General features: G+C 26.1%; 4 protein-coding genes across 5 annotated transcripts; 2 read left to right on the top strand and 2 right to left on the bottom strand.

The window, feature by feature from the left end:
• Positions 1 to 6: 6 nt before the first annotated feature.
• Positions 7 to 3,501, bottom strand: fws (Conserved oligomeric Golgi complex subunit 5 four way stop). The gene is made up of 14 exons (XM_035871434.2): positions 3,346 to 3,501; positions 3,176 to 3,268; positions 2,952 to 3,076; positions 2,655 to 2,874; positions 2,425 to 2,567; positions 2,062 to 2,328; positions 1,861 to 1,981; positions 1,678 to 1,795; positions 1,449 to 1,589; positions 991 to 1,374; positions 795 to 920; positions 614 to 722; positions 315 to 536; positions 7 to 216 (listed from the first exon to the last, which is right to left on the bottom strand). The coding sequence occupies exons 1-14, from the start codon at positions 3,386 to 3,388 to the stop codon at positions 7 to 9; spliced, it is 2,322 nt and encodes a 773-aa protein (XP_035727327.1). The 5' UTR covers positions 3,389 to 3,501.
• Positions 3,502 to 3,570: 69 nt separating this feature from the next.
• Positions 3,571 to 9,046, top strand: LOC118443849 (protein MMS22-like). Its single transcript, XM_035871420.2, has 20 exons — positions 3,571 to 3,744; positions 3,804 to 4,023; positions 4,104 to 4,235; positions 4,302 to 4,455; positions 4,518 to 4,703; positions 4,769 to 4,882; positions 4,969 to 5,178; positions 5,292 to 5,539; positions 5,605 to 5,705; positions 5,783 to 5,958; positions 6,056 to 6,214; positions 6,285 to 6,528; positions 6,626 to 6,854; positions 6,944 to 7,040; positions 7,127 to 7,321; positions 7,605 to 7,778; positions 7,878 to 8,237; positions 8,321 to 8,523; positions 8,595 to 8,783; positions 8,873 to 9,046. Exons 2-20 carry the CDS (start codon positions 3,809 to 3,811, stop codon positions 8,925 to 8,927), a joined length of 3,441 nt encoding a protein of 1,146 aa, XP_035727313.2. The 5' UTR covers positions 3,571 to 3,744; positions 3,804 to 3,808; the 3' UTR covers positions 8,928 to 9,046.
• A 155-nt stretch (positions 9,047 to 9,201) lies between these two features.
• On the bottom strand, positions 9,202 to 11,507 carry Hmg-2 (High mobility group protein 2). 2 transcript variants are annotated; one of them, XM_035871439.2, is made up of 8 exons: positions 11,284 to 11,507; positions 10,937 to 11,133; positions 10,648 to 10,831; positions 10,464 to 10,578; positions 10,231 to 10,395; positions 10,004 to 10,085; positions 9,669 to 9,884; positions 9,202 to 9,564 (listed from the first exon to the last, which is right to left on the bottom strand). In XM_035871439.2, the coding sequence occupies exons 2-8, from the start codon at positions 11,025 to 11,027 to the stop codon at positions 9,428 to 9,430; spliced, it is 990 nt and encodes a 329-aa protein (XP_035727332.1). In that variant the 5' UTR covers positions 11,028 to 11,133; positions 11,284 to 11,507; the 3' UTR covers positions 9,202 to 9,427. The 2 variants fall into 2 exon arrangements, with proteins under 2 accessions (XP_035727332.1, XP_035727331.1); XM_035871438.2 differs by having other exon boundaries at positions 11,292 to 11,507.
• Positions 11,508 to 11,602: 95 nt separating this feature from the next.
• LOC118443848 (uncharacterized) lies at positions 11,603 to 19,316 on the top strand. Its single transcript, XM_035871416.2, has 2 exons — positions 11,603 to 11,872; positions 12,207 to 19,316. Exons 1-2 carry the CDS (start codon positions 11,866 to 11,868, stop codon positions 18,803 to 18,805), a joined length of 6,606 nt encoding a protein of 2,201 aa, XP_035727309.2. The 5' UTR covers positions 11,603 to 11,865; the 3' UTR covers positions 18,806 to 19,316.
• Positions 19,317 to 23,267: the final 3,951 nt, after the last annotated feature.

Genomic DNA, 23,267 nt, shown 5'->3' with positions numbered 1-23,267 from the left:
CTTACTTTAATAATTCGTAAATAATTCTACGTAATGATCATATAAATTAGCTAATTTTGTCATCAGCGGAAACAAAGAATGGAAAGATGGAATATTATTTTGTTGTATAGTTAACTGATAACGTTCCAATGACCCCTTACTGAGAGCTATTCTATCTTTTTCTTCTGGATGACTATCCATCCATTGAGATAATCGTCCAATAGACCAACCTGCACTCTATAAATTAAAATATATACATTTTTTAAAGACTCGTATTACTTTTCCAATTATCTTAAAAAATAATAAAGCGATGATTATAGAATTAAATAATTTACCTGATGTGGAGACAATAATTCAGGTGGTGCACCAGAAAATAAATGTAGAAGGATAAGAGATGGCGGTACACTATTTTCTGATGGATCTTCTAAAACTTTTTGTACCATATCTTCTGGCTTTTGTAATATTAATGCTTTTAAAGCTCTTAATCTTCTATATTGTTGTTGTTCTAACAAACTTAACTGACCTCCACCACATAATGGTGATACAGCAAGCTCCATCTGAATATAAATCAATGTTTTTATTTTAGTAAGCTTCTTATTAAATAATATTTGTAATAATATTACAAATATCATACCTGAGTGAAATCCATAATTAATTTCTTTCTTCCAAAATCTGTTAATGGCCTCAATAAACAAGCATGTCTCATAAATAATTCAATGCATCTTGAAGCTACAGTCTTACAACTTAAAAATTAAGTTTGTTAAGAAATAAAATAAAATATATTGTATTATAATAATTATAACAAAACTTCTTACCATTCAGTGACCACTACTTGATTTTTATAAGGGATAAGGAATGTATTTACAGATCTTAAAATAAAACCTTGTAATTCACGCATGTATAATGAACAAGAAATATCTTTTCCAATAGGACTGTTTGCACTATAAAAACGGGATAAATTTAAGTCTAGTTAAATATACGAGTTTCATTGAGAAAATAATTTTAACTCACTCTCGGAAATCAGGATCATCATGTATCGTTAAAATAATACTTTCGATTGCATCACTGATAGAAGCTAACAATGGTGAAAGTATACTTTTTGTTAATACATCTGATTCCTTGATTGCTGATGAAATAATTGTTGATCCTTCAACTGGTAAACCAGATGACAAGTTGGCAATTACACGATTTATTTGACTAGAAAGATAATGTAATAAATTTGCTAAGGTGACATTGGTTTGTTGTCCAGCTGTAGGTGAATCAATAACTTGGCTTGCTTCTCCACCTGTTATTAATCCTTGTTCACATTTTAAACAAAATAGTCGTATAGATTTGCTCACATTACGTGCCACCACAATGGACAAACAATCATCAACAAGTGAAACACTCAGTTCACTAAATATAAGAAAAAAGTTAATTAGTAAACTTATTGGTAAAAAATAATATTCAAATTATATATAATTACATACTTTGTTACAGTGCGAATTAAAGTATCAATTTCATCTTGATTTGGTAGATTTGTTCCACAGAACATGGTGTGTACAGGATCCAAGAGACGAGATACCGAACGAGAAAGGTATGCATTTTCAAATGATGACAAAACATTACGACTACACAAAAAATTAATTGTTTATCATGTACATTACAAAAGAAAAATTTAACTTTATCAGATTAGAATAATTGTTTACAATTACATACTTAATGTTATAAGTACCAAAACTTTGTGATCTATCTTTCAAGCGCTTACTTAAGTCTAAAAATAATCGTAAGAATTTTGGATATTCTCCTTCCAAGGCCTGTTTTACAAGTGATGATTCTAGAAAATTTTAATATAATTATAACATTATTTAAATACAAATAAAAAACAAGAAAAACCTTTACCTTGTGCACGTGCAATAAGTACTTCACTCAATAGTTGATTAACTTTCAGCCAAAATGTTTCAGATAAGTTATTGAATTCTTTTGCATGATTTTCCAGCAATGTTTTTTGTAATAATTCGATCTACATGAACAAGTATTTGCTTTAATACTACTGAATATGAATATATATATTATGTTAACTCTAATTAAGTTATCTTTTACTTGTATACACTGCAAAAACAAAGTGTCTTGAAAAAGTCTTTCAAGATTTTCCCAAATACGTGTACGTAAATTCCCTGACGTTCCTGGTGTAGGTGTTGAAGCACGACCTGGAGCTACTTTTTTTATTATATCTTGACTTTTAGATAGGAGAACATCAAAAGATTCTATGGTATTTTTCTTGATATTAGCTAAATTATTTTCAATAGTTATTTCTATTGCTTCATTTACAATCCCTAAGTTCTGAAATACCTGTACAGCTGTACTGACCTATTTGTTACAAATGTCATAGTCAATATCATGATCTATAAAATAAAAATATATATATAATTTTTTTTTTTTTTTTTTTTTTTTTTTTTTACATACCTTAACTCTATCCATTGTCTGTAAACCTTGAGTTAATGTATGAGTAGCTACTCTTTTCACAACTGCCCTATGAGCTTTAACAGCTTGTTGGTCGTCAGCAATTATATCTAAGCCATTTAAATCTGTATCCGTCATTAATTGCTCTGTATATAAATTTATATAAAATTAATAAATATAGTAATTTATTTTTATTAGAAAAATTAAAGTAAATTATTTGAACTCCAAAGTACCAAGTTCGTGTAAATTATTTGCTACTTTTATTATATCTGGACCTTGAATAACATTTGTCATTTGTGAACCTAAACGTTTTGATAAATGTTGCATTCTTGCTACTCTTCGTAAAAGATCAGATGTTTCATGAAGACGTGACAATACTATTGCTTGAGTTTCAATTCTATTAAATGGTTCTATTATTTTCCCACGTAAACGTTCTACAGCTAGTAACAAATTCTGGAAAATAATATTTAATTAACAAAAAATGTTTTTTAAATTTCATTTTACATTAATTTTATTATTCTTCTACTTACTTGTACATGAGCTTGCATTATTGAAAGTACATCTTCTAATTTTTCAACCCATATTGCTTGTGATAACAAATCTTCATAATTTGCAAGTACTTGGTTTTGTAATTCAGATCGTAAAACTTCAATAGCTGAAAAGTAAGAAAATCAGAACAGTAAAATTTGTTTAGTTATAAAATACAGTTATAAAGATAATTTATTTTAATGAACCAACTAAATAAACATTTTACCTTGTCCTAATTTATTTAGTTGTTGAACTACTGACAATACTTTGTCAATCTCTGTATTCTTTAAATCACCATTCAAGAATTGTTTAAAGAACTCTAAAAAATAAATGAACAAATGTATTGGGTTATAAAAATGTAAATAATCCAAAATACGAAACATTTAAGGCACGCACCGTCATTTTCTATAACTTCTAAAGTCAAGATTTTTTCACTCATTTTAAATCACAATAATACATAAATTAATTAATTCTTTTAATTTTGATAAATTTTTTCAATATATGTTAAAGTATACATCAACTTCCACGTAGAATAAACTGACAATACAATATAATGGAAGTTAAATTTTAGGAGAGGAAAGAAGTTTTACGCATGCGCGAATTACGTATAAATATGGCTGATGCAAAAACCGCCAAAATCTACAACCTGACTATGAAAGTATTTCTGTGTTTTCTTCCTTTTTAAAATCAATATAATATTCTATTAGAAGTAAAAATTTTGTATATTGTATGGATAAAATTCATATTTTAAATATATATATAAAATAATTTATACATTATCTAGGTTTTATAAAGGTATACTAAAATAAAACTTCATATTGTTTTTTGTACTTAAGTCAATATATTTCTTTTAGAGAAAATGGATTTAGATACAACATTCAATTGTTGTGGAAAAGTAAATTTGAATGATTGGCAATTAAATAAAACAAGTCTATTGTTAAGCGGAGAATTGGATAAGGTGTTCTTTCCATCAGAAGAATATCCTTTCTATTCTGTTGATATAGAACTTTTCAACAATATTGTACCTGCAAATACTGTCATATTAAATATTAATCACTTTGTGAAATGCATGGAGTAAGATATCAAATCAACATATTTTGTTATTTATTTTTCTTCGTTATTTTATAATAATAAAATTATATTTTTCATAATAGAATGCAATTAAAGATATTCAAAAGATACGAAAATTATGGTCATACTTTGGATGTAACTAATTATATAGATTTTTTTTCTATGAGAAAAGCAGTATGTCGACTTATTTCATTTGTGCGTACATACATGAATAGGTAAATTTTTCTTTTAAATTAATTTCCTTTTTTATTGTGCTATTTTAACTTTTCTCTTTATTATAGAATAAAATGGGATTATTATAAACTGAGAATTATAAATCCTACTATTGAAGAAGGTTTAGATATATTATTTTCAACTATAAAAAGATTTCTTGGCAGACTAAGAAATATTCCAGAATCTATATTTCATTATGCTGCATCCAACTTAGGCAACAAGGTAATTATTTTGAAAAATTAAATTCTTTGGATATATACTAATGTTATGTTGCTTTATTTTAGTGCGTACAACCAGAATTTCATTTGTACCATCTTCATTTAGATTTAAGATGGTTGTATATAACATTAATATATATGCGTAATGTACATTGGCAATATTCTGAAGAAGCTGGCATAGATGATATTGAAAATGTTTATAGATTAATTATCAGTGATCTTATTTATATTTCATGTAAAATATTCGAAAGGGTAAGAAAATTTATGTAAAAAATGTATAAAATTCACATTGATATAAATTATTTATATTTTCTTAGATTCCTTTAACAGATTTACGTCAAAAAACACCATACAGTTGTACTTGTATGCGAGAACTATGGCTTATGCTTCAGATTTTTATTGATGAATTAGCAAATAGAATGCAAATCACAGTAATTATTTTTTTATTCGCACAATAATAACAGATTAATTTTCAATTATTGTATATTAATATATTAACACATTTATGTGGTTTTAGTCATTTTGGGATCATATAAACTTTTGTATAAATACTATGCTAGATGAAAGCAAACATCAGAACAGTTCGATTTATTGGAATAAAGATACAGAATGTTCTTTGCTTACTTACAAGAATCCTGAATTATTTTGTATTTGGATAATATATCATTTTACTCTTCTATATGGCTATAATAATGATGGTATATACTTGCATAATAATTGTTCCCGGGTAATGTATATAAATTTAATATAAATTTGCAAATATGTACAATATATACAAATAATGTATTTATAAACAAATGCTTTAATATTATTTACTAATTCATTAAATTTTTTTTACAGATTCGTTTTAACTATGAACAAGTTGAAAAAATTTTGAAAGCTTATGTTTCTAAAGGTGGAAAAGATGGCGAAAGAGATGAAATAGATGAAGAATTGCAAGTAATGATACCATTATTACGTGTCTTAATTACAGATTGGTGGCCATCACGAATCCCAATTGTTTCTCTTTTATGGGATTGTTTCCATAAAAGATTAGATCAACCTTTTTTATTACAAACATCTGGTCCATGGACTTTATCTCTTGAAAAGTATGTCACTAATTTCATTATCATACATTTTATTCAGTTTCTTAAAAAATCCTTTTTTGTGATAGAAAAACTCCCATGGATATATTTAAACATATTAAGGACAGAATTGATGGTAATTTTGAACAAGTGAAAGAGTCTAGTTATGGAATGTTTTTAAGATTATTAGGTAAAATATATTTAATATAATTATATATATAATTCTATTGTATATATATATATATATAAAATATACATTTTTTGTAGGTTCCTTTTTAAAAAAAAATTATGATAGTAACGATACAAAGTATTGGAATCAAATCAAAGGTCGTGTATATTCCAAATTTTCTAAAAGTAAAGTCCAAGAATTTTCTGAAACAGGTCTATATAATTTTCTTTCACTGTTTCTTACCTTAGCTGTAACTGCAGATACTCTAAATGTAGTAAGTCTTATGATGAATATTATTATTATTATTATTATTATTATTATTATTTTATTTTTGATATTTTAATAATTCAAAATTTTATGATTCTTTATAGTCTACAGTAATGCTTGATCTTTTACCATCTGTACACAATATAAATAATGAAAATGCCAGGAAATGTAATTTAATTTGGAAAGGAAGATTAGTTATCTTATTGTTATTCAATGAACTTGGACTGAATTTCACCCATGTAATAAATAACATTACGGAAACGGTAATAGATGGATGAAATTTTATAATATAATATATTCATTATTTATTGTATTTATTCATTTCTATAATAGGTAAATATCATAAGTTGTCATAAAGATGAAACGTCTCGTTCCATGATGATAAATTTTGTTGATATATTAGACATTATCTTTTCATCTGACACAACATTGGAATTAGGTGAACATTTATTCATCGGTGGTTGGATCGATCGTTATTTATTAGAATGTTCAAAAAATAGAGTACATTCTGTAATCAAAATTCTGATCTGCATTTTCAAAAAATGCAATTATTTGAAAATGTTCAATAATAATTTAGGTATTATGTGTATATAAATGTTCAATAATAATTAGGCTTTTATATCATGTTTTAATTATATTATAATATATATTAATTAATTCAAATTCATTTATAGAATATGTTTCTAAAATGCTAGATGCTTTGTGGTCTAACGTTGCTTGTAGAGTACGACAACTTGCTTTTGATCCATTACTTATTGGAGATCATTATCATGATCTTGCAAGACTTGCAGTTGCTTTTACGTTAAATGCTCTTAAAGAGCCAGGATTAGCAAAAAAGTACAAACATTCTGCAGCATCCTTGTTTCATCATTTTGCAACATCTTTAATTGTAAAAGATATAAGGTAATTTTATTTTCTGTTTATATATATAAATTATCATAATAGAATATATTTTTTAAATAAATATTAAATTTTTATAAATTTTTTTCTAGAATCACACGATATTATTTAATGTTAATACTTCAAAAAGAAGAAGACATACATCTTCTAAAGAAAGAGATTAAAAATCTTGATCTTATATTTATTCAAGTTAGTATAAAATTTTATTTCATATTATATTTTTGTCTGAAATATAATATTTATTTTAAATATTTGAAAATTAATTTGTATACTAGGCATGGATAAAATGTTCTATTTTGGGATATGATGAAAATTGGACAGAAATACAAATTTTACAAAATTATATAGCTCAATTGAATGAAATTAGAGAAATTTTTGTTACAAATCAGGATTTTAATGAATTCAAGAATAATAAAGAAGCTATATTAATATTTATAATGTCTTCAATGAGAAAACGAAAATCACTACAGGTAATTTAATTGTAAGTTTTGTGTTAATATTATTATTTGTGTATTCTAACTATTAAAGTAATATATATATATATATATATATATATATATATATATATATATATATATATATATATATTGAACTTTTTGTTGCTCATTCTAAAATATTAGAATGTACATATAATATATATATATATACTTCATATATTACTTTATATATATATATATATATATATATATATATATATATATATATAATATACTTTATATATATATATATTATATGTACATTCTAATATTTTAGAATGAGCAACAAAAAGTTCAATTTGATATAAGATACAGATCGTACTTCAATAATATAGATAAATGGATACTCTCATCTATAACAGAAGAATCTCAAGAAACGGAGCTTGCTTTTTGGATTTATAGATGTGTAGGAACATTAATTCTGTGTTCTTCACCTATGTTTTATGTGAAGGTATAAAAATATGTTTAAAAAGCTACAATTTTTTAGTGATTCTTAGTAGTTTTCTAATAAATAAATATAATTATGAATAAATATCCTGTTTATATATAGAATCAAGCAAACAGCATGTTGAAGGTTTTATTACATAAAATTGCCCTTCCAACAGAACAATCTCCTCAATATTATATCAAGAACTTGTGTAAAAGAATATTTTCTATGATAATCCTTGGATTAGAATCTTTGAATATTAAAAGTGACATTTCATTACAAGTATTAACTAGAAACTTATTTGATCAATATATTTCGATTTTAATAACAGAAGATAGTAGTGGAAATTTTAAAGTATCTGATACATTACTGAAGTGTTTCCACGATGCGAAAGCAGATTTTTCACATCTTCTTTTTGAAATGCTTATGACATTGTTTTTTACAATATCGTCTGAAAATAATATGCATAAGCATAATCATTTGGTATGTATATATTAAAATTTCTAAGAGATTATTAATAAAATTATTTTATCTAATTACATTATTCATAACTCTTCATTTTGTAGGTATCATTACTCTTGAAAACTTTATTAAAAGGAGGTAAAATGTATGCAATTAACATAATAGAACTAATTGTAACAATTTGCGTACCTCATATCATTACTTCTTATTTAAAAGTCCATGATCATCATCCACATAAACATCATGCTATTGATTTCATGAATAGCATTTTCACGAATCATTATTATAAGGAGAATGCTTTTATAAGGTATAAATCTATTATTTAATTATAATGAAGTTATATTAAATGATAACCCCAAATTTCATTTTTATTTACAGAGAAAAATTGATGAACATCTTATCTGATATTATACAGAGGTATCTTACAACATATCCTCAGTCTTTGTTTGAACTTATGCGTTCAATTGCATCTTTAAAGATTGGTGTTATAAAGGTTTTACTTCCACAAATCGAATCTATTATAATTGATCTTGAAAAATATAAACGTCCTAATGCTGCATCTTTAAGGTAAAAATTGAAATCATATTTTTTTCTAAACTATATTGTGATATGACTTATATATTTCAATATATCCCTATTAAATGTATTTTTTTCAGATATACATGGAACCAATTTCAAAATTTCATACGGAACATGGAAAATAAGCAGTAATAAGATTGAAAATTTATTAATAAATAGTAAGTAGTACAATTAGAACTATTTAAATTTTGTACCAATTTTAAAGATAGATTATTCTAATATCTTTTTTTTTGTTTTTTTTTTGTTTTTTTTTTTTTGAAACGATAAATCTAATAACTTACATTTGCAAATATAGCAATTATTACATTATGTTAAAATAATGAAAATAATTAACTTAAAACAACCTGAACATAATTGTTTACACATATTAGCAATAGAAAATCAACCTAAAAAGGGACTAATATCGTATGTAAGATTCCATAATAATAAGTGAACTATAGTACCGACACAATATTTCTTACATAATATACAGTAATTTCATTTAATATGTAAATTAGTTATAAGGAATAACTAAATTATTAACTGAAGTACATATACTTTTTGTGTTCGTATAATTCTTTCAGCTATTTTCGATGCGAATGTCTTGAACGATGATGTTTTAATGGTGTAGTTGTAGCGCGGGGGGGCGATCGTCATCCAATTAATTCTAATCGAGATACAGCGTTACGAACGGCATTACGTAATGTTTGTTCTGTATTACTACTCAACAATGACTCAAGCCTTTCAACATAATTATCAATATTTTGTAATGTTGCACCTTCGTGTGTACCTAAAATTTATGTAATAACAATCATTCATTGTTATTAATCATTTTTACTATACATTTTTTATACCATGATATTAGACAAATAAAATGATTAATTAAACAATAACCTGGTAAAGGAATGGTTGCAAAACACCCTGCTAATTGTGCACGTAAAGAATCTAAATGGCGTTGTAATGCTTGATTTGTTGTACGTTGTTGATTCGTTTCAGATTCTAAACGATTTACAGCTGCATATAAGCTATCCACATGTCGTTGTAGTACAGCATTTTGTGCTTCATAATCTGATGTAGCTTTTCTTAATTGCCTTAATTCAGCTTCACATGCTAGTTAACAGTAAAAAGATATTGATGCATATGCAACATAGACGCAGTCAAATATGTATAAAATTGTATATTTTATAATACATTGGTAATATATGTATAATTCAATCTATACTATTTACCTTTATTGTGATCTAAAAATTCTTCTGTAAAAATGGGAATATCAAAACCTGTGAAATCATTGTCCTTGTCTTGTTGCACGTCCTAGATAATAATACTTTTTAAGTCTTTTTTACAAATACAATTCTTATTGTTATCTTGGAGACATATCTATACATACAGAACTACATACAATTTTAGTAAATTTAATAAATGTACAGAATTGCATACAATTTTAGTAAATACTTACATTTTGTTCAGTATTTATATCTGTTCCATTCCGTTCTTTTTTGTTTTCAGTATGTTTCTCTGAAGACTGTTTCTCAGAAAAAATACGGTATGCCTCTGTTTGTTTATAATCACTAAATTCACGATTATATCGTTCTTTATCTTGTTCAGCTGCATCTAAGTATTGCTATAAACAATATCTTGCTTGTGAAATGAATGTTTAGTTTTTTAAGGTCAAAAGAATAATATTCTAACCTGTTTTTGATCTGCTGGTAATGTACTCCATTCTGAGGCAAGAAGTTTTGTGATCTCAGCAAATGATAAAGTTGGATTGTCACTTCTTACTTTTTCTCTCCGATCATTTAAGAATCTATATAAATCAGTAAATAAGGTAAATAGTCTTTGATGACATTTCTAGAAGTGATTGATATTATATTACCTAAAATAACCAGTAAGAGGTTGTTTTGGAGCTGTAGCATCTCTTGGAGTTTTTTTACGTTTTTTTGCTCTATTAGTAACATTGACATTACTATTTCCAGTACCAATGATGGCAGTATTTTTTTTAACACTATTATCGCATAATGAATCAGGTGCCTTATCTTCTGCACTCCCTGGTGATTTGTCTGATATACATAATAATTTGACATATAAATGTACATAATAATTTTAAAATAAATAATCTTAATAAATACATAAGTTATTGAATACAATTAAAATAAAAAAATTACTGGCATGTTCTTCAGTTTCTCCATTGTAAGTCGGTTGTTCTGTTCCACCGTTACTCTCAGAAATTTCATTTGTTACAATTGTTTCACTCATTTTGTTGAAAATATTCTCATTGATAAATGTTATATCGTCAATATATGTTTTATTAACTTCCTTCTTTCAGGTGATGACTGTTTAGACCAGTATCGTTTGTTTCATGCTGTTTTAACATCACAATAAAATAAAAATAATAAAGCCGAATTTTTCAATATATATGTGTACACATGACACGGATATATAATCACAGAACAAGAGTAGTTGTGTGTACATTAATCACTTTACATTCATACACTACTTTAGTATAACTTACATACAAACCATTTATTAGGTTATGCCATAGAAACATATATCATTTCATTATTTAAAAGTAATCCTGCACCAAACGACATTTAAAATAAAATGTTCTGACAAATATTGTTAATGATAAAAAGTATATATTCTTAAGAAATGTTCACGTTAAAAACAAAAATACTTTAAATTTACTGATCGTATCGCGTCAAAATTGTCGCGCCGCGTCATTATTCATTCCATACAGTACAGCCAACATTCTAATATATTATCCAAAGTATTTATGTTAAATATTTTTATTTTAAATTGTTACAAGTCTGTTTTTTCCGTACTTTGAAACAATGAAGTTGTTTCGAACGAATAAAAAATTTTTTCAGTGCTACCAAACGAATTTGTGGATGAAACTGCTTATGAAATTTGAAAAACGATTAAATAAACTGGTCGAATGATTTATGAATAACGGATTCTTCTATGGTGAAAACTCAAAGTGATTTCTAATTAGGAGTTATAATAAGTGAAAAATTTGTATAAAATAATATAAGTTATAAATTGGAAAAGTTAATTTTAGTGAACATTGCATCATTTTAAAGAATATCCTATAATCATGAAAGGTAAATTTTACAGATTATGGTTATGCTAAATTTCTAATTATGAATCATGGTTTCTTATACAATTTAATTCTCATTAAATTTAGAAATAAATATTAAATATTTAAGAATATATTCCATCGTTTTATTTATAATGTTTTTATGATCTATTTGTTCAATTCAAATTTACACTGTACTTGTAATGTTTTATCTTGTTGTTAGAAAATATTTTAGTTTCATTTTTATATGTTAAAATGTTATATCATTTAAAATATATTAATAAATTTAATAATTTATATTTATATTAATAAATATATTAATAAAAATTAACTAATAAAAATGATATATTTCATTTTAGGCAATAAGAAAAATTATGATAAGAAAAAAAACATGCTTTCTATAATACATATTACAAAGAAACATAGTATAAATGAACATATAATAAAAGATAAAAAGTATTTGAATACGGCTATTGCATTATCTGACACTACGTATTCTATAAAACATGGAGAGATACAAACATGCAATAGTAATATAAAAAGATTGCAAAAAAGTTTATGTAAGCCTGTATCAGTAGTAATTCAACGTTTATCTCAAGAAACGTTTAAGAAATACTTGTATACTACAAAGAATCAATGTAAACCTAAAAGAAGCAATAAGACAAGAAGTATTATACGATCCAAATATAAACAGATTGATATTTTATCAAGAAAATTCAAAAAACAAACGCTACAATTAAATAATGACATTAGTAATATTTTTGATACAAATAATAAACCTGAAAATACTTCTTTGAATTTCACAAATAATATTTGTGTTGATGATGAATCAGATAATGACAAAAAAAACGACGACCAAAGAATAAACAAGAAAGAGGTTTTAAAAAATGTGCAACCCGTTGTGGTGTTATCAAATCAAGTAGATGAGAATAAATTAAAAAATATGAAAAATGTTCAAAAAACTTCGGAACATTTACTTTTTCCAGAAAATATCATAGATAATAACTGTAAACAAAACAGTTATGCACATGATGATACAAAATCTGTTTATTCTTTGCTAAAGATGAATGATGAACTGCCTCCTATAAAAGAAGCAGATAAAAATGAAAAATATTTAGGCAAATGGAAATATAAAAGAAAATATATGTCTCATGAAGAATCGAATGATATATTGAATTCTGTAAAAAATCGAAAAAAAAGAAAGAAAAAGATCAAATTACATCATAAAGATCTTGAACAAACTATAGTCTTAAATAATTTTAAATCAATTGATAATGAAGTTACAATAAATAACTTAAACATTATTGATTCAAAAGTAATGTTAACTAAATTAGAAAATGTGTATGATAATAAATATATTATAAACTGGAAAAAGAAATGTCCACAACAATTTCTTTTGTATCAAAATTCACAGTTTATTGAACAGCAGAAAGATTCTCCTATAAATATATTACCTACAAAGACTATAGATAATTCTCACAAAGATGTTACAAAAGATAGTGAAAGTAATATGAATACAGAAATTGGATTAAATTCATGTATTTTACCATTAAAGTATAAACAGCCTAAAAATTTGAAAGTTCTCTTAGTGAAATTAGAAAAATTGGGAATTCCTCTTAAAGAACAAAATTTAGTTTCAAAAGTAGAACATTCAACAGCACTGTATATTGATCATTTTAAAATGAATTTCTTTAATCATTCCAGTGATATACTTGCTCGTAATGAATGTGAAGTTAGTAGTACAAATAATGAAAGTATTGATGAAGCTTTAACACAATTGAATCCTTCTGAAAAAGAAAATAATATAATAATCAAACATCCTTTATCCAAATATGTTGAATTAAATCCATCAATTATACAATTGGAACATAATTGTTCTTCTCCAAAAAGGATATTACAGAATGTTAACAATTTAGACAAATTTTCAGAGATATCTTCATGTTCATCTGAAAAGTCTAATGTAAACATGAAATATCCAGGAATATGTACACCATCAATAAATGAAATAGAAGGAATATCTAAGTCATCAAAATCACCACGGATTATCCAGGATGAAATTATTTCCCCAAAAATGTCGCTATTAAAAACGCCTTTACAAAGATATTTAGATAGAGTTCCCTTAAATTCTTCTCCAACAGAAGTTAATTCATTAACTACGTCAGATGAAACGTTACAAAAAAATACAAAATTAAAGGAAACTCAGATATTACCATCACTAATTTCAAAACAGAGCGTTTTTTCAAAAAAATGTGATGAGACATTAAAACTGATAAGTGAAATTGATTGTGAAAATTCAACAACTCTACAGAATGATGAAAAAACTCTGATTGATAATGACAAACAAAATACATTAGAAAAAAATACAGATCAAGAATTAAGTCAAATAGAAGATTTACCGCTTTTCATTGTTGATGGAAGTTCTAATATAAATGGTTTAACAAATGAATCAACAACCTCTATTTTAAAAGAAACTGCTACAAAGGGTATGTTTGTAGATAATATTTCAACTGATTCAATAATATTACATGATATAGAAAATAGTATAAAAGATATTGGTTTATTGAATGAATCTTTAATAAATAAGGATTCTGAAAAGATAATTTCTAATGGTGATGTAAAAACGAAAACAGATGTTAGTAATATAACAAATGTTAGTAATATAACAAATGTTAGTAATATAACAGATGTTAGTAATATAACAGATGTTAGTAATATAACAGACGTTAGTAATACAAACTTACCAAAAAATGTGCAAACAAAAGAAATTAATATACTTCAATCAAACATTATTACGTCAAATAATACTATTCCTTATGAATGTATTGCTTGTGATTCATCCTTTATAGAATTTAAAACACTTCAATCACATCTAAAGAAATGTTTGAAAAAAAGAAAAAATAGTGTAAATGATAACAATGTGGTACTTAAAGTGTCTCAGGATAATGACAATATCCTAGATATATGTAGTGATAAAACAGAATCAAATTCACAGGAACTCGATAATAGTAGTTCAGTATTGTCAACATTTCCCTCGATGATTTCCTCGATTTCTACTAACTCTAAAACTAAAACAAAAAAACTTAATCATGAAAATCAACAAAAGGACAAACATTCACGTCGTAAAGTATTCAAATACAATAATAAAAATACTCAATGTACTGTCTGTTTAGAAGTCTTTGACTCAATAATAAGTCTCTCAAATCATATTTATACCCATACTGAAAAAGAATTGCAAAAAGCATATCAAATTGCCAAAAGCAAACAGGGATTGAAAAATGGAAGTGATAGCAATATTACTACTGATTCAAGTGAAAAAACACAAACATCTACTAGCGAATCTTCAAGTACATTACCTGTAGATAGTACGACGATTGAATCATTGCAATCTGATATGGAAAATAAGAAAGTTGAAAATATAACAAACGAAATTATTTCAAAGGAAAAAATGAGATTAAATGAAAATCAATCGAAAGAAGTAGAAAATTCTTTGGAACCATTGACAATAGAAACTAATAAAGAAGTATCAATGACAATTTCTGCAGTTCATAAAAGAAATTCAATCAAATTTTGTGCATGCCATAAAAATGAATTTGAAAACAAACCATCTATTGAACTAATTTTACTTTGTAATATCTGTAATATTTTATTCCAAACTCGGGAGTGTTTTGAAGCCCATTTTGAAAACGAGGAGACATATTTATGTAACACAAAACGATTAACTAGTAGAGAACCAAAATTGTATTGCAGTATTTGTCAAGTAATATTGTATTCTTTTATTGGTATGCGGCAACATATGGAAAACCATTTAAAAAATTTTCAAAGTATCAAATTGTTTTGTCATATTTGTAAGATACGTTTTATTGGTATGGGTCCTATATTTAATCTACACTGGTTCAATCACATAAGAAATGTTTGTTATGTAGCTTCTATTTCAAATTTTCCTAAAATATCGATAGTGGATTCAACAAGTGAGGAATGGTCAATTATTACTTCAGATCAATTCAAGTATCTTATAGTGACAGAACATATTTGCGATATTTGTAATGCACAGTGCTTTTCGAAGAATCAATTAAAAATTCATAAGTCATCTTGTACAGAAAATTCAAAATTACCTAGCATAGTGCCTGCAAATGATCACAAAAATCAAAGTATTCACTCGAAATTAAATTTGCATTTGTCTTGTAATATTTGCAATCTCACATTTTCACAAAAATCTTTGTATGAAGAGCATATTGCAACTCACAAAAATAATTTGCGATCACAATACATTTGTTCGTCAGCAACTGATATAAAAAAGACGTATTTCTGTAATATTTGTAAGAACGTTTACGAAAACTTAAAGGAATTTATGATACATTGGCAAAAGCATAATACGATACGTAAGAGTATCATTCATAATCAAGCCAAATCAGATTTCTCCAGTCTGAAATCACACTTAGAAAATTCAAAGGAATACAATACAACAATAATAAATAATACTTCCTGTCAAGAGACTAATCACAAAATGGATTTTACTTGTAAGATTTGTAATTTAAGTTTTGACTCAAGCGAAGCTTTACATAAACATACTTGTACTCGCAATAAGGAGTTTCCAAATTTGACCACAGTTCATTCAAATAATGCATGCAACGATTCAAACGAACAAAAAATTTCTTCGGTATATCCGACAGAATTAGAGCCTAATTTAATAAAACCTATGATTATTTCTGCTCAATTAACGAACGAAATAAAGACAAATGATAGCGTAGATCCTGTAAACGAGAATATACTCGAAGTAATTGAAAACGAAAATTCTACGATCAACCAGACAATTGATTCATCGAAATCATTGACAAATTCCAAATCAATAGAATCTGTTAAAACTGAATTTGATGATATATCTGTGAGTGACAATCGAAGTACTATTGATCAAGATTTAGAAAGTCTTTTATCGATCAGCGATGTGAAAACCGACGACTCGAACATAACCGAAATTAATTATTTTGTGAGAAACAATAAATCATCTACTTTTATGAATAAATCAGAAGAGAAGGAAAGAACAACTGCTTGTAACGTAAATAATGATTTGGATAAGTATGATAATATAAAAGATTCAAACAACAAAAACACAGTGATAGTTAAATCAACTATTGACTTGAAAAAGAAGGATGTTCTTGTTAACAATCCTCCGCTATCTGAAAACATTAATATAAATGAAACACGGGATAATGTTACCCCGGTAGAACTTAAAATCTCAGAGAAAAATCAGAATAACTTCAAAGAAACCGTGAAATCGACGACGAGCTTTCAATCAAATAATTCTACCGAAACGAGTGAAGAGTCGGTAAAGACTAAAAAATACTTGCGCGTAAAGAATATTTCAGAATTGATAGACCAAAAGTTAAAATACAATTCTTACAATAAAAATGGCCACGATGAAAATACTGATATTCTAGCATCTTCATCTGTGGCCATGGATTTGTCAAATCAGAAACAAACTAAGAACTTAAACATCGAGCCACATCCAGTCGTAAGAGAATTAAATACCAAACAGAACTCTATACCGGGCTCTTCAAAAGCTTATAAAATGATTATTATAGATCACTCACTTACTGAAAAACAAGCGGTTTACGTTCCTCATTATGAATCAAACAGCCTGAAACAGGGCTTTGTTTGTTCAACATCAACAGAAAAAACAAAGTGTATACCAGCACCACAATCAAGACAAGAAGCAACATCACAATCAGGACAAAAACCAACATCAATACTAAAACCACAATCAGGACAAAGAGGAATACCAATGTCAACACAACAATCAACACATAGAGCAACACCAGAATCAGGACAAAGAACAACACCAATACCAATAATACCACGACCAGGACAAAGAATAACACCAATATCAATAATGACACAATCAAGACAAAAAGCAACATCAATACCATATTCAGCACAAACAACAACATTAATACCAGTACCATATTCAGCACAAACAGCAACAGGAATGCCAATATTACGATCAGCGTTATCATCAGTAACACCTTTTAGGGCTCCTTACACATCTCAATCACAAGTTTCTAACGTTCAATATGCAAGTGTCAAACCAGTTACTACAAACTCATATCCAATGAATCCAAGAATAATTAAAGCTGTTACGTATGTTCCATCGTTAATAATACAACCACAAAATGTGTCTCACAATCAAAGCACATTAATTGCCTCATCGTCATCGATCTTGACGAATTCTTCAGCTAATAATTATATGAATAATACTTATGTGGCTCAGAGAGATAACATTGCATTATGTAAGACTACATCTACATCCATGATATCCAATTTACAGTTAACAAATAATTTTTCTAACCAAAATATGCGGATGGGACAACCGCATGATACTCATAGTACAGTAAAGATGCAGAATGCAGTTCATAATACGTGTAGTAATAGAACAGCCAAAGTAATGTCTGTCAACATGAGATCACGGAATAGTATAGAATTATATACGAACAATGAAATCTCTAGTCTTCCAGTGTCATCTGATCAAAATTATTATTATAATACTTCTAATGTCAAGTATTCTTCCACGAATGTAAGAAATTTGAATATGATGCAAATGCAATATTCTAAGCAAGATAATAATCTGACAAATAACGGGGTTAGTGTACAAAGACAATCGAATAATCTATTGCAAATGTCCACTGTCTGTCAGCCAGTTGTCTCAGATTCTCATTCTGTGATGTCTCTTCAACAATCGCATGTTCATGATCAACCTAGCACAAATGTAGGAAGTTCTCAATTTATGCATTCTTTATATACATGCAAATTTTGTCCAAAGCCTTTACACTTTTCAACGGTAGAAGAGCTTGATTATCACTTGAATCTTTATCATAAATTTTTCTGTAGTATTTGCAACGTACGTTTGTACAGTTCAACTGAAATAGATATTCATAAGTTGAAGCACGAATCATTGTTGTTATAAAGTATGTTTCATAGTTGAAGCTTAAACGATATCTTTGCAAATGCTCGAAGCGGTGAAACATGGTATTGTTATTCAATATGTAATCATTTAAGAAGATGTTTAATTAATCATTGACATGATTAACTTGTAAAGTATTATCACAATGAATTTAACTAATCTTCTCCTTGATATAAATTTTGTAGTAATTGTGATAATATTTTTATTTGTATAGTTTTTTTATTCGTCTAGACTTTTACTTGTGTAGTGTTTTTATTCAATAAATATTATATATTTAGTTTTATTCAAATTATTAAATAATTTTATATAATTTCTGACGGAAGTCTTATTATTTCTGAATAAAAATGACATTTTCATTCCTCTATCTTGTATTTAATCTATTGTTTAATAAGTTCATATTACTTAATATTATTTACTTGTTCGTTAAGGAACTTTTTATCTTAATTGTTTCTTATTTTTTATGAATCTTTAGAAAGATATATTTGTAATCTCAAAAATATTTTTATCGATTTTATAACCATAAACTGACGGAAAAAATATACAAAATTAATCGCTCTTATTTCTTTGAAAAAGTATTATATAAGTATCCATATATAATATATATGCATATATGTATATATATGCATATATGTATATATATGTATATATATATATATATACACATATATAATATATAATATATATACATATATATACCAGATACGATTTGCAGGAATCTTTTAGAATTAAGGTATAACAACATTCAATCAATGTTTTTTAATTATTGTATATATATGTATATGAAATTATTAATTCCCAATAAAAATTTTATTCGGTATTTGCGCTAGATATCTTTATTTGGCACTTCGTACGATTTTATGAACAGAAGCGAATCAGGAACTCGATGCAGGAATTTTTTTTTATTTTTTCTTTTCTTTTTCTTTCTTTTTTTTCAACTCCAATAAAAAAAAGAATAAATTTTTAACATAGAAAAAGATAATATAAGTTCACGGAACGTTATCGAATTATAATAATTAAAGTAAATGCTGTATAAATCCTATATAAAATAAGTCGTGAAAAGAAATTAAATTTTGTCTTTAATCGAGTTCTTGATCACATCGATCGTTAGGACAATACTTGCAGAATAACGATTGCTTTTTTATGTTGTGTAGGTAATTTTATCTTACGACGGTAAGAAATATTTTATTATTGACATTTCCATTTATTCATTCACGTATTTTTTTTTTTTGCTTGTTTCTTTCAGATGGTAGCACTGACCACATTTATTTCACATATACATATTTTCATCGATGTATCGAGAATAAATTAAGATATATATATATATATATATATATATATATATATATATACCTCTACGTGTGATCTTACATCTAGTTTTAATTATATATATATATATGTTTTTTTTTTTAATACTAACTTTGTGTGTGTGCGTGTGGCTGATCTTTCTTATCGTGTCGTACGATCGAAGAGCAAGCTCAGTCGTTGTTTCAGAAATAATGTCGGAAAAAAGTGTTGAATGAAGGAAAGAAAAAAAAAACAGAAGAAAATTCATTTTTGTTCATTCAATATTCTCCAACGATTTCATAGATCGACAATGCATTCTCCTTCTTCGTACGGCATTCAAATTAAGGCGAGCTTATTACTATATTCAGTTATTCGATGTATCGATCACTGCATCGATGAATCATTTCCAATCTTTCATTAGTAAATAATTTGATCGATCGCACTGGTCAATTCAACGAAGTCATCTAATTGTAAGAGATATAATTTTATTTATTTTCTTTAATCTACGCTTTGGCACGTAATTCACGTAACACAACGTCATTATCGTGTGTTAATATTGATTTATAGAACGAAAGTGTGCGTATGTATGTATGTGTGTATGTGTATGTGTGTGTGTGAGTGTCCCTTTCTAATGAGACATTACAATCCTTATTTGCATATTACATTTAAATGCTTTCAGGACATATTAAATGTCATATGCAAATATGGAATAGTTTAGTACGTAAATACTTATCAACTAATATATATACATACATATATATATATATATATGTATATATATATGTATTTATGTTGTATGTATATATACATATGGTATGTATACATCGAAGCGATTCAATTACAATATTTTTTTTTCTTTATGAGATTTTACAAATTATATTAGTAAAAACTACGTATTCTTCTTTGTTTGTTTTTTTTTTTCATACAAGTGATTTCGCTGATTGTAAAAAAAGGATTGCTCTTTTAAAAGTGAAAATATTTACTTAATAGATATTTTCGAGTATAAAAGTTGAATCCTAAGGAGAGAAACAAAAAGAAGAGACGCTTCGTATGTTTTTTTTTTGTTTGTGCGTGAACAAAAATTTTTTCTATTCTGCTTTATGGTAAGTGTGTGTGTACATATATGTATGTATATACGTGTCATATATATTGTATACACACACATACACACATATATATATATTATGTATGTATGTATGTATATATTCACGTGTTCGTACATAAACGAACTTCGAGAGATATCGTATAAAATATAAAATAATGAATATAAAATAATAAATAATAATATAAATTCATAAAAATAATAGGTTATAGATAATTGAAGTAAACATAAAAAGAAGAAAATATATGTATATGTGTATATCAACCAAAATGATTTTTTTTTTAAAGAGATCACTCTATCATATATACATATGTAAATAAGCCGATATCATTCGAAGTTTATAGTCTGCATGTATTCGTCGACGAAAATGGTTCTGTAAAATTAAATTATTTTGAGAGATATTAGAAAAGCTTAATTGTCCATGTGTCTCTCATTTTTTTTGTTTTGTTTTATTACGTAACAAACGTACACGAACCTTTTCAACGACCATACATTTTTAATTTTATTAATACTACTATTATTATTATTATTATTATTATTATTATTATTATTATTATTATTATTATTATTATTATTATTATTATTATTATTATTATTATTATTATTATTATTATTATTATTATTATTATTATTATTATTATTATTATTATTATTATTACTATTATTACTATTACTATTACTATTAATATTATTATTATTATTTTTTTTTTATAACGTACGGCGATCGCATATATCTAAAATTAATATCAACAATAATTTGTATAGTAATGACGAACTATTGACGAATTTTATGAATTAGAAAATATACGTTCTGATGGAACATTCTCGATCTATAAAATGATCAAAATCAAAATAATAACTAATTTGAAGAATATAATTAGCCGAATATGGATATAGCTCGTTACTGTATGTATGCTGTGTATGTATATATGTATAGAATACTTATATGTTATCAATTATAATATTTAACTACTAATTTTACTATCTTTTTTATTTTTTCAACCTCCATTAACGTGTACTTATATATCGTGTATTGTACTCTTTATATCTGTATGCGTTCTCTTTTATGTTTTATATTGCGTCATAGATAAAAGTAGAAAAATAATTGGTAATCCTAGACCAAGTAATTCATTTTAAACTTGTATAGAAAGTTTTTCTTCTTCGTATTCTTTTTTTTTTGTTTTTTGTTTATTATAAAAGACGGGAATATTTCTTTCTTCATTAGAATTTGATAGTCGAGAAATAGGGGAGGACGCGGTCTCAGTCGATATTATACGTACATATATGTTTCTGTACGTATGATTCTAAGTATAAAAAAAACATTTTTCTTCGGCTTTCTTTTTCATTTTGTTGTTATATATATATATATTCCGTCGTTTCAGGGAAATAGATATAGAATAAATGAACTTAGATATAACTACCGTATATGTATGTATATGTATATTCTACGTTAGGACAATGTTAAGATTGCTTACTGTTCTCGGCCACTCCATATTCGTACATATAATATCAAAAACAAAAAGAAAAAAATTTTCTGTTTCGAATTTTACTTTTTTCTTCCTCTTGTTTTTTTTTTTTTATTTTTTACTTTTTTTCTTTTGTTCATAGAAAGGGCAGTATCGTTTCGTTATTTTGATTTAAAGCAAAAACATATTATGTATTTGTGCCAACACGATCGCCGTATTACCTGTGCTGATCATATTATTCTAACGAATTAAGTAATTCTATGAAAGACAAGAGGTGTCTCTCACAAGGATTCGCCTATCAGAATTCGATCTCTAACTCACGAATCCTTCTCTACGATTGAATAATACTGATATAGGTTTTTCGACGTCCGACAGAATAAAATCAACGTAATATTATTTTATCATTGTTTTTCTTGTTGTTATTTTCTTCAGGTCCTTATCTATTCCCCCACATCTCTATATTATTAATTAATAATTACTACCTTAATTACGATTTTTTTTTCGCTTATTATTACTTTACTAAAAATTTTTATGTATGTGTATATATATATGTGTATATATATATATATACACATATATATATATATATATATATATATATATATATACGAGA

This window comes from Vespa mandarinia, chromosome 1 (genome assembly GCF_050613455.1).
Source record: "Vespa mandarinia isolate Hongniang chromosome 1, ASM5061345v1, whole genome shotgun sequence".
NCBI lineage: Eukaryota > Metazoa > Arthropoda > Insecta > Hymenoptera > Vespidae > Vespa > Vespa mandarinia.
This window is presented reverse-complemented; position numbering and strand designations above follow the sequence as displayed.